The sequence below is a fragment of the Salmo salar genome, chromosome 09 (genome assembly GCF_965601325.2).
Source record: "Salmo salar chromosome 09, fSalSal1, whole genome shotgun sequence".
Classification (NCBI taxonomy): domain Eukaryota; kingdom Metazoa; phylum Chordata; class Actinopteri; order Salmoniformes; family Salmonidae; genus Salmo; species Salmo salar.
This window is the reverse complement of record NC_138299.1, coordinates 150,778,958-150,791,128: the sequence shown is the minus strand read 5'-3', so window position 1 is coordinate 150,791,128 and position 12,171 is coordinate 150,778,958. Positions and strand designations below refer to the sequence as shown.

At 45.0% G+C, this 12,171-nt stretch overlaps 1 protein-coding gene across 4 annotated transcripts in view; it reads left to right on the top strand.

Annotated features, from left to right (window-relative positions):
• LOC106613181 (glutamate receptor 4) overlaps positions 1-12,171 on the top strand; it is a 165,563-nt gene that overhangs the window by 81,944 nt on the left and 71,448 nt on the right. For all 4 annotated transcript variants that reach the window (XM_045724768.2, XM_045724769.2, XM_045724771.2 and 1 more), the window contains exons 4-7: positions 5,355-5,407; positions 5,573-5,704; positions 9,383-9,436; positions 10,268-10,426. In XM_045724768.2, the coding sequence (XP_045580724.1) occupies positions 5,355-5,407; positions 5,573-5,704; positions 9,383-9,436; positions 10,268-10,426 (398 nt within the window). The remainder of the gene's footprint in view (positions 1-5,354; positions 5,408-5,572; positions 5,705-9,382; positions 9,437-10,267; positions 10,427-12,171) is intronic.

Sequence of the window (12,171 nt, the reverse complement as noted above, 5' to 3'; positions counted from 1 at the left end):
AACCCAGTCATTAACACAGCTCAACCCAGTCATTAACACAGCTCAACCCAGTCATTAACACAGCTCAACTGTACACAGCTCAACCCAGTCATTAACACAGCTCGAATGTACACAGCTCAACCCAGTCATTAACACAGCTCAACCCAGTCATTAGCACAGCTCAACCCAGTCATTAACACAGCTCAACTGTAAACAGCTCAACCCAGTCATTAACACAGCTCATCTCTACAAATCTCAACCCAGTCATTACCACAGCTCAACCAAGTCACTAACACAGCTCAACACAGTCAGTAACACAGCAGAACTCTACACGCTCAACCCAGTCATTAACACAGCTCAACTCTACACAGCTCAACCCAGTCATTCACACAGCAGTACTCTACACAGCTGAACCCAGTCATTAACACAGCTCAACCTAGTCATTAACACAGCTCAACTATACACAGCACAACCAAGTCGTTAACACAGCTCATCTCTACACAGCTCAACCCAGTCATTCACACAGCTGAACTCTACACAGCTCAACCCAGTCATTCACACAGCTCAACCCAGTCATTCACACAGCTGAACTCTACACAGCTCAAACCAGTCATTCACACAGCTCAACCCATTCATTAACACAGCTAAAACCAGTCATTAGCACAGCTCAACCCAGTCATTAACACAGCTCAAACCAGTCATTAGCACAGCTCAACCCAGTCATTCACACAGCTCAACCCAGTCATTCACACAGCTGAACTCTACACAGCTCAACCCAGTCATTCACACAGCTCAAACCAGTCATTCACACAGCTCAACCCATTCATTAACACAGCTAAAACCAGTCATTAGCACAGCTCAACCCAGTCATTCACACAGCTCAACCAAGTTATTCACACAGCTCAAACCAGTCATTCACACAGCTCAACCCATTCATTAACACAGCTAAAACCAGTCATTAGCACAGCTCAACCCAGTCATTCACACAGCTCAACCAAGTCATTCACATAGCTCAACTCTACACAGCTCAAACCCAGTCATTTACACAGCTCATCTCGACACAGCAAAACCCAGTCATTCACACAGCTCAACTCTACACAGCTCAACTCCACAACTCTACACAGCTGAACCTAGTCATTAACACAGCTCAACTCTACACATGTCAACCCAATCATTAACACAGCAGAAGTCTACACATCTCAACCCAGTCATTAACATAGCTCAAAACCAGTCATTAACACAGCTCAACCCAGTCATTTACACCGCTCAGCTCTACACAGCTCAATCCAATCATTAACACAGCAGAACTCTACACAGCTGAACCCAGTCATAAACACAGATCAACTCTACACAGCTCACCCCAGTCATTAACACAGCATAACTCTACACATCTCAACCCAGTCATTAACACATCTCAACCCAGTCACTGACACAGCTCAACTAAGTTATTAACACAGCTAAACTCTACACAACTCAACCCAATCATTAACAAAGCTCTACACATTCATTAACACAGCTCAACCCAGTCATTAACACAGCAGAACTCTAAACATTTCAACCCAGTCATTCACAGAGCTCAACAAAGTCATTCACACAGCTCAAACCAGTAATTCACAAAGCTCGACCTAGTCGTTAACACAGCTCAACCCAGTCATTAGTCAAGCTCAATCCAGTCATTAACACAGCTCGACCCAGTCATTAACACAGCTCAACCCAGTCATAAACACAGATCAACTCTACACAGCTCACCCCAGTCATTAACACAGCACAACTCTACACATCTCAACCCAGTCATTAACACATCTCAACCCAGTCACTGACACAGCTCAACTAAGTTATTAACACAGCTAAACTCTACACAGCTCTTCCCAATCATTAACACAGCTCAACCCACTCATTAACACAGCAGAACTCTACACAGCTCAACACAGTAATTAACACAGCTCAACTCTACACAGCTCAACCAAGTCATTAACACAGCTGAACCCAGTTATTAACACAGCTCAACTCTACACAGCTCAACCCAATCATTAACACAGCTCAACCAAGTCATTAACACAGCTCAACCAAGTCATTAACACAGCTCAACCCAGTCATTTACACAACTCAACTCTATACATCTCAACCCAGTCATTAACACAGCAGAAATCTACACAGCTGACCCCAGTCATTAACACAGCTCATCTCTACACAGCTGAACCCAGTCATTCACACAGCTCAACCTAGTCATTTACACAGCTCAACTCTACACAGCTCAACCCAGTCATTAACACAGCTCAACCCAGTCATTAACACAGCTCAACTCAATCATTAACACAGCTCAACCCAGTCGTTAACACAGCACGTCCCAGTCATTAACAGCTCAACCAAGTCATTAACACAGCTCAACCCAGTCATTTACACAACTCAACTCAGTCAATAACACAGCTCAACCCAGTCATTAACACAGCTCAACCAAGTCAATAACACAGCTCAACCCAGTCATTTAAAACAGCTCAACTCTACACAGCTCAACACAGTCATTAACTTAGTAGAACTCTACACAGCTGAACCCAGTTATTAACACAGCTCAACTCTTCACAGCTCAACCCAGTCATTAACACAGCTCAACTCTACACATCTCAACCCAGTCATTAACACATCTCAACCCAGTCATTAACACAGCTCAACCCATTCATTTGCACAGCTCAACTCTACACAGCTCAACCCAGTCATTAACACAGCTCAACTCAGTCATTAACACAGCTCAACCCAGTCATGAACACAGCTCAACCCAATCATTAACACAGCTCAACCAAGTCAATAACACAGCTCAACCCAGTCATTTAACACAGCTCAACTCTACACAGCTCAACACAGTCATTAACTTAGTAGAACTCTACACAGCTGAACCCAGTTATTAACACAGCTCAACTCTTCACAGCTCAACCCAGTCATTAACACAGTTCAACTCTACACATCTCAACCCAGTCATTAACACATCTCAACCCAGTCATTAACACAGCTCAACCCATTCATTTGCACAGCTCAACTCTACACAGCTCAACCCAGTCATTAACACAGCTCAACTCAGTCATTAACACAGCTCAACCCAGTCATTAACACAGCTCAACCCAGTCATTAACACAGCTCAACCCAGTCATTAACACAGCTCAAACCAGTCATTAACACAGCTCAACCCAGTCATTAACACAGCTCAACCCAGTCATTAACACAGCTCATCCCAGTCTATTAAGACAGGATTGTTACAGAACTGACTGTAACTGTGATTATTTTTGGAGAGGTTAAACTGTTGACAGAGGTTAAAGGGAGCCCAGTCCCCTTGATGCTGTGTGTGTTTGCAGAGTGGGCACAGCTGATGCCCTCCACTACAGACTATCGTCATGGGAATACTCAGCACGGAACCCTAAGCCAGACATTCCAACATCCTCACGCCATGCCAGGGTCTCTCTATACCCTCTGAGTGGCGAACAGTGCCAGTCCCTCCATACACCACATTTTCTCACTGTGTGTGCCTCCCTCCTCTTTGCCAGTCTCTCTGTGGCCCGGCTTGGCTCGGTCGACACCAAGGGGATTGGAGGTGCCGTTTCCGCTTCACTCACCCGTGATTCGCAGTGGCAGGGCCGTTCATTAGCATTTCCCATCAGCCCTGCGCTGTCGGTAATGTGGTGGAAAATGGGCAGTAAGAGGGATCTGTTTTATGCTCCGTGCTCTGCAGACAGCATGGCACACACACACACACACACACACACACACACACACACACACACACACACACACACACACACACACACACACACACACACACACACACACACACACACACACTCTCACACACACACACTCAGATTTAGCTTCTGCAACTACTGAGGGTTCACCTGTTGTAATGCATTTTTAACTGGGAGGAAATGCATGTTGAAACATACTGATGTTTTTGAAGGCCTGTGTGTGCCCATTGGTTGACAAAGATCAGTTCCCAAGCTGTCTTTTATGTGTTCATGTGTCAACTGACACATTTTGGGTCTATAAGAATTTTCCTTTCATTGTACAATTTCTCCTGTTGTCTGTTGTATAGTCAGGGCTAGGCTCTGGTCAGGAGGTAGGCACACAGTCTGAACACAGAGAGACAGACAGACACACTGTTACATACTGTTACACAGTCTGGACACAGAGAGACTGACAGAGAGCCACAATGTTACACAGTCTAAACACAGAGAGACAGACAGACACACTGTTACATACTGTTACACAGTCTAAACACAGAGAGACAGACAGACACACTGTTACATACTGTTACACAGTCTGAACACAGAGAGACAGACAGACACACTGTTACATACTGTTACACAGTCTAAACACAGAGAGACAGACAGACACACTGTTACATACTGTTACACAGTCTGAACACAGAGAGACAGACAGACACACTGTTACATACTGTTACACAGTCTGAACACAGAGAGACAGACAGACACACTGTTACATACTGTTATACAGTCTGGACACAGAGAGACAGACAGAGAGCCACAATGTTACACAGTCTGGACACAGAGAGACAGACAGAGAGCCACAATGTTACACAGTCTGGACACAGAGAGACAGACAGAGAGCCACAATGTTACACAGTCTGGACACGGAGAGACAGACAGAGAGCCACAATGTTACACAGTCTGGACACGGGCAGACAGACTGTTAGGTAGTCTGGATAAATACACACAGACAGACACACTGTTAGTTCGTTTGGACACAGACAGACAGACAGACAGACAGACAGACAGACAGACAGACAGACAGACAGACAGACAGACAGACAGACAGACAGACAGACAGACAGACAGACAGACAGACAGACAGACAGACAGACAGACAGACAGACAGACAGACAGACAGACAGACAGACAGACAGACAGACAGACTGAGGAGTATTTACACAGGGACAGCTGTTGTTGGTGATTGCGGTGTCTCTGGGAGTGTTTAGGGGGAACTGTAGACATAATGATGGAGGCATCAGGGTGTGAGAGACAAACAGTGACAGAAAGACAGAGGGTGATAGAGTCAGGAACAGACAGCAGAGACAGGCGATCATGACAGTACCTGGGGGCGTGATGGGTACTGTAGTGAAGGGTTGCACTAGACAGACAAGAAGGAAGAGGGAAGTAGCGAGCGAGGGAAAGGGCGTCTGGGATTTGCAGTGTTTCTTTTGCTCCAAACACTGTTTTTGTTGACTTAAATATTTGATCTATTTTCCCCCCAAAGTGAGAATATTCTATCTTCAGCTTAAATTTTCTGGAATGTTATTTTTGTGGCCTGGCTGGCATCTCCCCAGGTTGGTGATATCTGAGTGGTTGTCTTTATGTCTCTGTTCTGTTGTCTAGGTTACGCCATCTTACAGGCAATCATGGAGCGTGCAGGTCAAAACGGTTGGCAGGTGAGCACCACAAGGGTGCACACACACACACACACACACACACACACACACACACACACACACACACACACACACACACACACACACACACACACACACACACACACACACACACACACACACACACACACACACACACAGGTTAATTGCTCTGTCTCTGTGCAGGTGAGTGCCATCTGTGTGGAGAGTTTCAATGAGGCAGCGTACCGTCGTCTGCTAGAAGATCTGGACCGCCGGCAGGAGAGGAAGTATGTCATCGACCTGGAGCCTGACAGACTGCAGTGCATTCTAGAACAGGTGAGTCTGAGAGACTGCAGAGCATTCTAGAACAGTTGAGTCTGAGAGACTGCAGAGCATAGTTGAACAGGTGAGTCTGAGAGACTGCAGAGCATTCTAGAACAGGTGTGTCTGAAAGACTGCAGTGCATTCTAGAACAGGTGAGTCTGAGAGACTGCAGAGCATAGTTGAACAGGTGAGTCTGAGAGACTGCAGAGCATTCTAGAACAGGTGAGTCTGAGAGACTGCAGAGCATACTTGAACAGGTGAGTCAGAGACTGCAGAGCATACTTGAACAGGTGAGTCTGAGAGACTGCAGAGCATTCTAGAACAGGTGAGTCTGAGAGACTGCAGAGCATACTTGAACAGGTGAGTCTGAGAGACTGCAGAGCATTCTAGAACAGGTGAGTCTGAGAGACTGCAGAGCATTTTAGAACAGGTGAGCCTGAGAGACTGCAGAGCATTCTAGAACAGGTGAGTCTGAGAGACTGCAGAGCATTCTAGAACAGGTGAGTCTGAGAGACTGCAGAGCATACTTGAACAGGTGAGTCTGAGAGACTCCAGTGCATTCTAGAACAGGTGAGTCTGAGAGACTGCAGAGCATACTTGAACAGGTGAGTCTGAGAGACTGCAGAGCATTCTAGAACAGGTGAGTCTGAGAGACTGCAGAGCATACTTGAACAGGTGAGTCTGAGAGACTGCAGAGCATTCTAGAACAGGTGAGTCTGAAAGACTGCAGTGCATTCTAGAACAGGTGAGTCTGAGAGACTGCAGAGCATTCTAGAACAGGTGAGTCAGAGACTGCAGAGCATACTTGAACAGGTGAGTCTGAGAGACTGCAGTGCATACTTGAACAGGTGAGTCTGAGAGACTGCAATGCATTCTAGAACAGGTGAGTCTGAGACACTGCAGAGCATTCTAGAACAAGTGAGTCTGATGAGAGATTGCAGAGTATTCTAGAATAGGTGAGTCTGAGAGACTGTAAAGCATTCTAAAACAAGTGAGTCTGGTGAGAGACTGCAGTGCATTCTAGAACAAGGGATTTTGAGAGAGTGCAGAGCATTCTAGAACAGGTGAGTCTGAGAGACTGCAGAACATTCTAGAACAGGTGAGTCTGAGAGACTGCAGAACATTCTAGAACAAGCTAGTCTGAGAGACTGCAGAGCATTCTAGAACAAGTGAGTCTGATGAGAGACTGCAGAGTATTCTAGAATAGGTGAATCTGAGAGACTGCAGAGTGTTCTAGAACAAGTGATTTTGAGAGAATGCAGAGCATTTTAGAACTGGTGAGTCTGAGAGACTGCAGAGCATTCTAGAGCAAGTGAGTCTGAAAAACTGCAGAGCATTCTAGAACAGGTGAGTCTGAGAGACTGCAGAGCATTCTAGAACAAGGGATTTTGAGAGAGTGCAGAGCATTCTAGAACAGGTGAGTCTGAGAGACTGCAGAACATTCTAGAACAGGTGAGTCTGAGAGACTGCAGAACATTCTAGAACAAGCTAGTCTGAGAGACTGCAGAGCATTCTAGAACAAGTGAGTCTGATGAGAGACTGCAGAGTATTCTAGAATAGGTGAATCTGAGAGACTGCAGAGCGTTCTAGAACAAGTGATTTTGAGAGAATGCAGAGCATTTTAGAACTGGTGAGTCTGAGAGACTGCAGAGCATTCTAGAGCAAGTGAGTCTGAAAAACTGCAGAGCATTCTAGAACAGGTGAGTCTGAGAGACTGCAGAGCATTCTAGAACAAGGGATTTTGAGAGAGTGCAGAACATTCTAGAACAGGTGAGTCTGTGAGACTGCGGAACATTCTAGAACAAGCTAGTCTGAGAGACTGCAGAGCATTCTAGAACAAGTGAGTTTGATGAGAGACTGCAGAGTATTCTAGAATAGGTGAATCTGAGAGACTGCAGAGCGTTCTAGAACAACTGATTTTGAGAGAATGCAGAGCATTTTAGAACTGGTGAGTCTGAGAGACTTCAGAATATTCTAGAACAGGTGAGTCTGAGAGACTGCAGAGCATTCTAGAACTAGTGAGTCTGAGAGACTGCAGAGCATTCTAGAACTAGTGATTCTGAGAGACTGCAGAGCATTCTAGAACAAGTGATTCTGAGAGACTGCAACGCAATCTAGAACCGATGAGTCTGAGTGACTGCGGAGCATTCTAGAACAGTTGAGTCTGAGAGACTGCAGAGCATTCTAGAACAGGTGATTCTGAGAGAATGCAGATCAAACTAGAACAGGTGAGTCTGAGAGACTTTGGAGCATTCTAGAACAGGTGATTCTGAAAGAATGCAGAGTATTCTAAAACAGGTGAGTCTGAGATGCTGCAGAACATTCTAGAACAAGTGAGTCTGAGAGACTGCAGAGCATTCTAGAACTAGTGATTCTGAGAGACTGCAGAGCATTCTATAACAAGTGAGTCTGAGAGACTGCAGAGCATAGTAGAACAAGTGAGTCAGAGACTGCAGAGCAATGTAGAACAGATGAGTTATAGAGACTGCAGAGCATTCTAGAACAGATGAGTCTGAGAGACTGCAGAGCATTCTAGAACAGGTGAGTCTGAGAGACTGCAGAGCATTCTAGAACAGGTGAGTCTGAGAGACTGCAGAGCATTCTAGAACAAGTGAGTCTGGTGAGAGATTACAGAGCATTCTAGAACAGTTGAGTCTGATAGACTGCATAGCATTCTAGAACAGGGGAGTCTGATGAGAGACTACAGAGCATTCTGGAACAGGTTAATCTGAGAGACGCAGAGCATTCTGGAACAGGTGAGTCTGAGAAACTGCAGAGCATTCTAGATCAGGTAACGACAGAACTCACCCTCACACATCCTCACACACACACACACGCGCGCACACACACACACACACACACACACACACACACACACACACACACACACACACACACACACACACACACACACACACACACACACACACACACACACACTCTCACACACACACACACACACACAATCTCTCTCTGGGCCTTTTGGTTGTCCAACCTTATTAGTTCCCCTCTATTCCTCTCTTCACTGTACCCATCTATTTACAACCAGACTGTGATTCTGACAGTTGAGGCTGGTGTGTCTGTCTGCCTCTTTTCTGCTGCTGTCACCTTTGACCCCAGCTCCAGGGTAACGTCCTATTGGTCAGTCATCTGTCACTACTTCCTTCGCATGCATCACTTCCTTTTCTGGCCAGATCTCCCTTCCTGTCTACTGGTCTGACAAATACGGGCAGACACCAGCAGTTCCGCAAACACACACACAAATGCACGCACACACACACACACACACACACACACACACACACACACAAACACAAACACACCTGTGTGATGGTCTGCCCAGGAACAGCTGGCTCAGAAGTATTGGCATGGATGGCATCATTAGTCTGACAGAGACTGCTCTGTTTCTGTCTCTCTCTCTCTCTCTCTCGCTCAATTCAATTAAATTCAATTCAAGGCGCTTTATTGGCATGGGAAACATATGTTAACATTGCCAAAGCAAGTGAAGTAGATAATATACAAAAGTGAAAGAAACAAAAAAATGAACAGTCAACATTACACTCACAGAAGTTCCAAAAGAATAAAGACATTACAATGTCATATCATGTATATATACAATGTTGTAACGATGTACAAATAATTAAAGTTTCTCCTCCTCTATTTCCCTCTTCTCTTCCTCTCTTTCTCCAGGCCATTAGTGTGGGCAAACATGTCAAAGGCTACCATTACATCTTGGCCAACCTCGTAAGTCTGCGTGTGCCATCTTAACAGTGCAACAGTCTAAAGTGGTTTCCTTTCCTTGTCTACTCCACTCCTGCTCCCCTTCATCTGTGCTAACATGAACCAACTGAACAAGTGAAAGTAAATTCCACTGTCCCTATCCACATTGTGTTTTTTAGATTAGTGCAGATGAAAGAGAGTAGACGAGGAGAGGAAGAGGGGGAAGGTTGTGGTATAAACAGAGGGGTTCAGTCAGGTGGCTGTGGTTTACCTTGTCTCTGTGGAAAATGGGAGTCAACTCTGAACCAGACAGACCTATGCCTTTGTGGGGAGGATGGTTTGAAGGCACTTCAGACAGCCCATTCCCTCTCTATCTCCATCCCTCACTCTCCCTCCCTCTCTATCTATCTCTCTCTCTATCTCCCACTCTCCCACTCTCCCTCTCTATCTATCTCTATCTCTCGCTCTCTCTCCCTCTCTCTCTCCTCTATTCCTTGGGAAGAGAAGGTACATCCCTGTCTCAGAGCTTTCATGTTCAGACTTGGCAGGCAAGGTTAATCTTCAAATGCAGTTGTGCCTAACACCTCTCTCTCGCTCTCTGTCTCTCTCATTCTCTTTTCCTTTCTTTCTTTCTTTCTTTCTTTCTTTCTTTCTTTCTTTCTTTCTTTCTTTCTTTCTTTCTTTCTTTCTTTCTTTCTTTCTTTCTTTCTCTCTCTCTCTCTCTCTCGCTCTCTCTCAATTAAATTTAAGGACTGTATATCTCTCTCTCTCTCCTTCTCTCTCCCTTTCTTCCTCCTCTCTCTCTCTCTCTCTCTCTCTCTCTCTCTCTCTCTCTCTCTCTCTCTCTCTCTCCAGGGTTTTAAAGACATATCTCTAGAGAGGTTTATGCATGGTGGGGCTAACGTCACAGGGTTCCAGTTGGTTGACTTCAGTAAGCCCATGGTCCTCAAACTGATGCAGCGCTGGAACAAACTTGACCAGAGAGAGTACCCAGGCTCTGACAGCCCACCCAAGGTACATACACACGCATACATACTGCTGGGAGAGGGTTCTAGAATCATATTGGAGAGAAACCTCTTTCTCTTGTCACAGCCCTTTAGCCAATCAGACTGTGACTTTGAGAGGCAGCAGGACAGACTCAGCCAATCACACGGTGACAGATGGTGTTAGACACAGAATGGCAGAGAGCACTCTTCCATAGTGTCCTCACACCTCTATCTTCTACCCATTCTCTCTCTCTCTCTCTCTCTCTCTCTCTCTCTCTCTCTCTCTCTCTCTCTCTCTCTCTCTCTCTCTCTCTCTCTCTCTCTCTCTCTCTCTCTCAATTCAAATCAATTCAAAGGGCTTTATTGGCATGGGAAACATATGTTTACATTGCCAAAGCAAGTGAAATGGATAAACAAAAGTGAAATAAACAATAAAAAGTAAACTGTAAGTATTAAACTCACAAAAGTTCCAAAAGGATAAAGACATTTCAAATGTCACATTATGTCTATATACAGTGTTGCAACAATGTGCAAATATTTAAAGTACAAAAGGAAAATAAATAAACATAAATATGGGTTGTATTTACAATGGTGTTTGTTCTTCACTGGTTGCCCTTTTCTTGTGGCAACAGGTCACACATATTGCTGTTGTGATGGCACACTGTGGTATTTCACTCAGTCGATATGGGAGTTTATCAAAATTGTGGTTCTTTTTAATCTGAGGGAAAAATGTGTCTCTAATATGGTCATACATTTGTCAGGAGGTTAGGAAGTGCAGCTCAGTTTCCACCTCATTGTGTGGGCAGTGTGCACATAGCCTGTCTTCTCTCTCTGTCTCGTTCTCTCTCTCCTCTCTTTTTACTTTCTCTCTATCTCTTTAGTTCTCTCTTCCATCTGTCTATTCTCTCTCTCTCTCACTCTGTCTCTGTGTCTCTGTGTCTCTCTCTCTCTCTCTCTCTCTCTCTCTCTCTCTGTGTCTCTGTCTCTGTGTCTCTGTCTCTCTCTCTCTCTCTCTCTCTCTCTCTCTCTCTCTTTCTCTCTCTCCCTCTCTCTCTCACTCCTCTCTATTTTACTTTCTCTCTCTCTAGTTATCTGTTCCGTTTGTCTGTCCTCTCTCTCTCCCTCTCTCCATCTCTCTCACCCTCTCACCCTCTCTCTCTCTCTCTCTCTCTCTCTCTCTCTCTCTCTCTCTCTCTCTCTCTGACTTTCTCGCTCTGCCTGTTCTCTCTCCCACACTCTGGCTGTTATTTTCTCTCTCTCTCTCAGTGATAGCTTCAGAATGGTGTGACATTTTTCACCCTGATAATGCTATTAATTGTGTATCATCATTTTAATATTTATATGATAAATCTTTGTTAAAGGATGGCCAGTCCGTCAATTGTCCTCCACTGATGAGTGTACACAATCTCAGATTCTAGTTAGTGTGTGTGTGTGTGTGGTGTGTGTGGTGTGTGTGTGTGTGTGTGTGTGTGTGTGTGTGTGTGTGTGTGTGTGTGTGTGTGTGTGTGTGTGTGTGTGTGTGTGTGTGTGTGTGGGTGTGTGTGGGTGTTTGTGTTTGTATTAGTGTGTCGGTGTTTGTGTGGGTATGTGGGTGAGATTTTGAGTTTGTCATTCTCAGCGTTCTATTCCTGGAATACGCTATGAAACCAAATGGCATTCGCTGACCATTATTGGAGCAACCTTTCAAGACCAAAATAACTAACATTTCAGTTTTGTCAGCGGGACGCAGATGCTTACTGAATTAATGAATGACAAGGCCCTTTGTATACAATT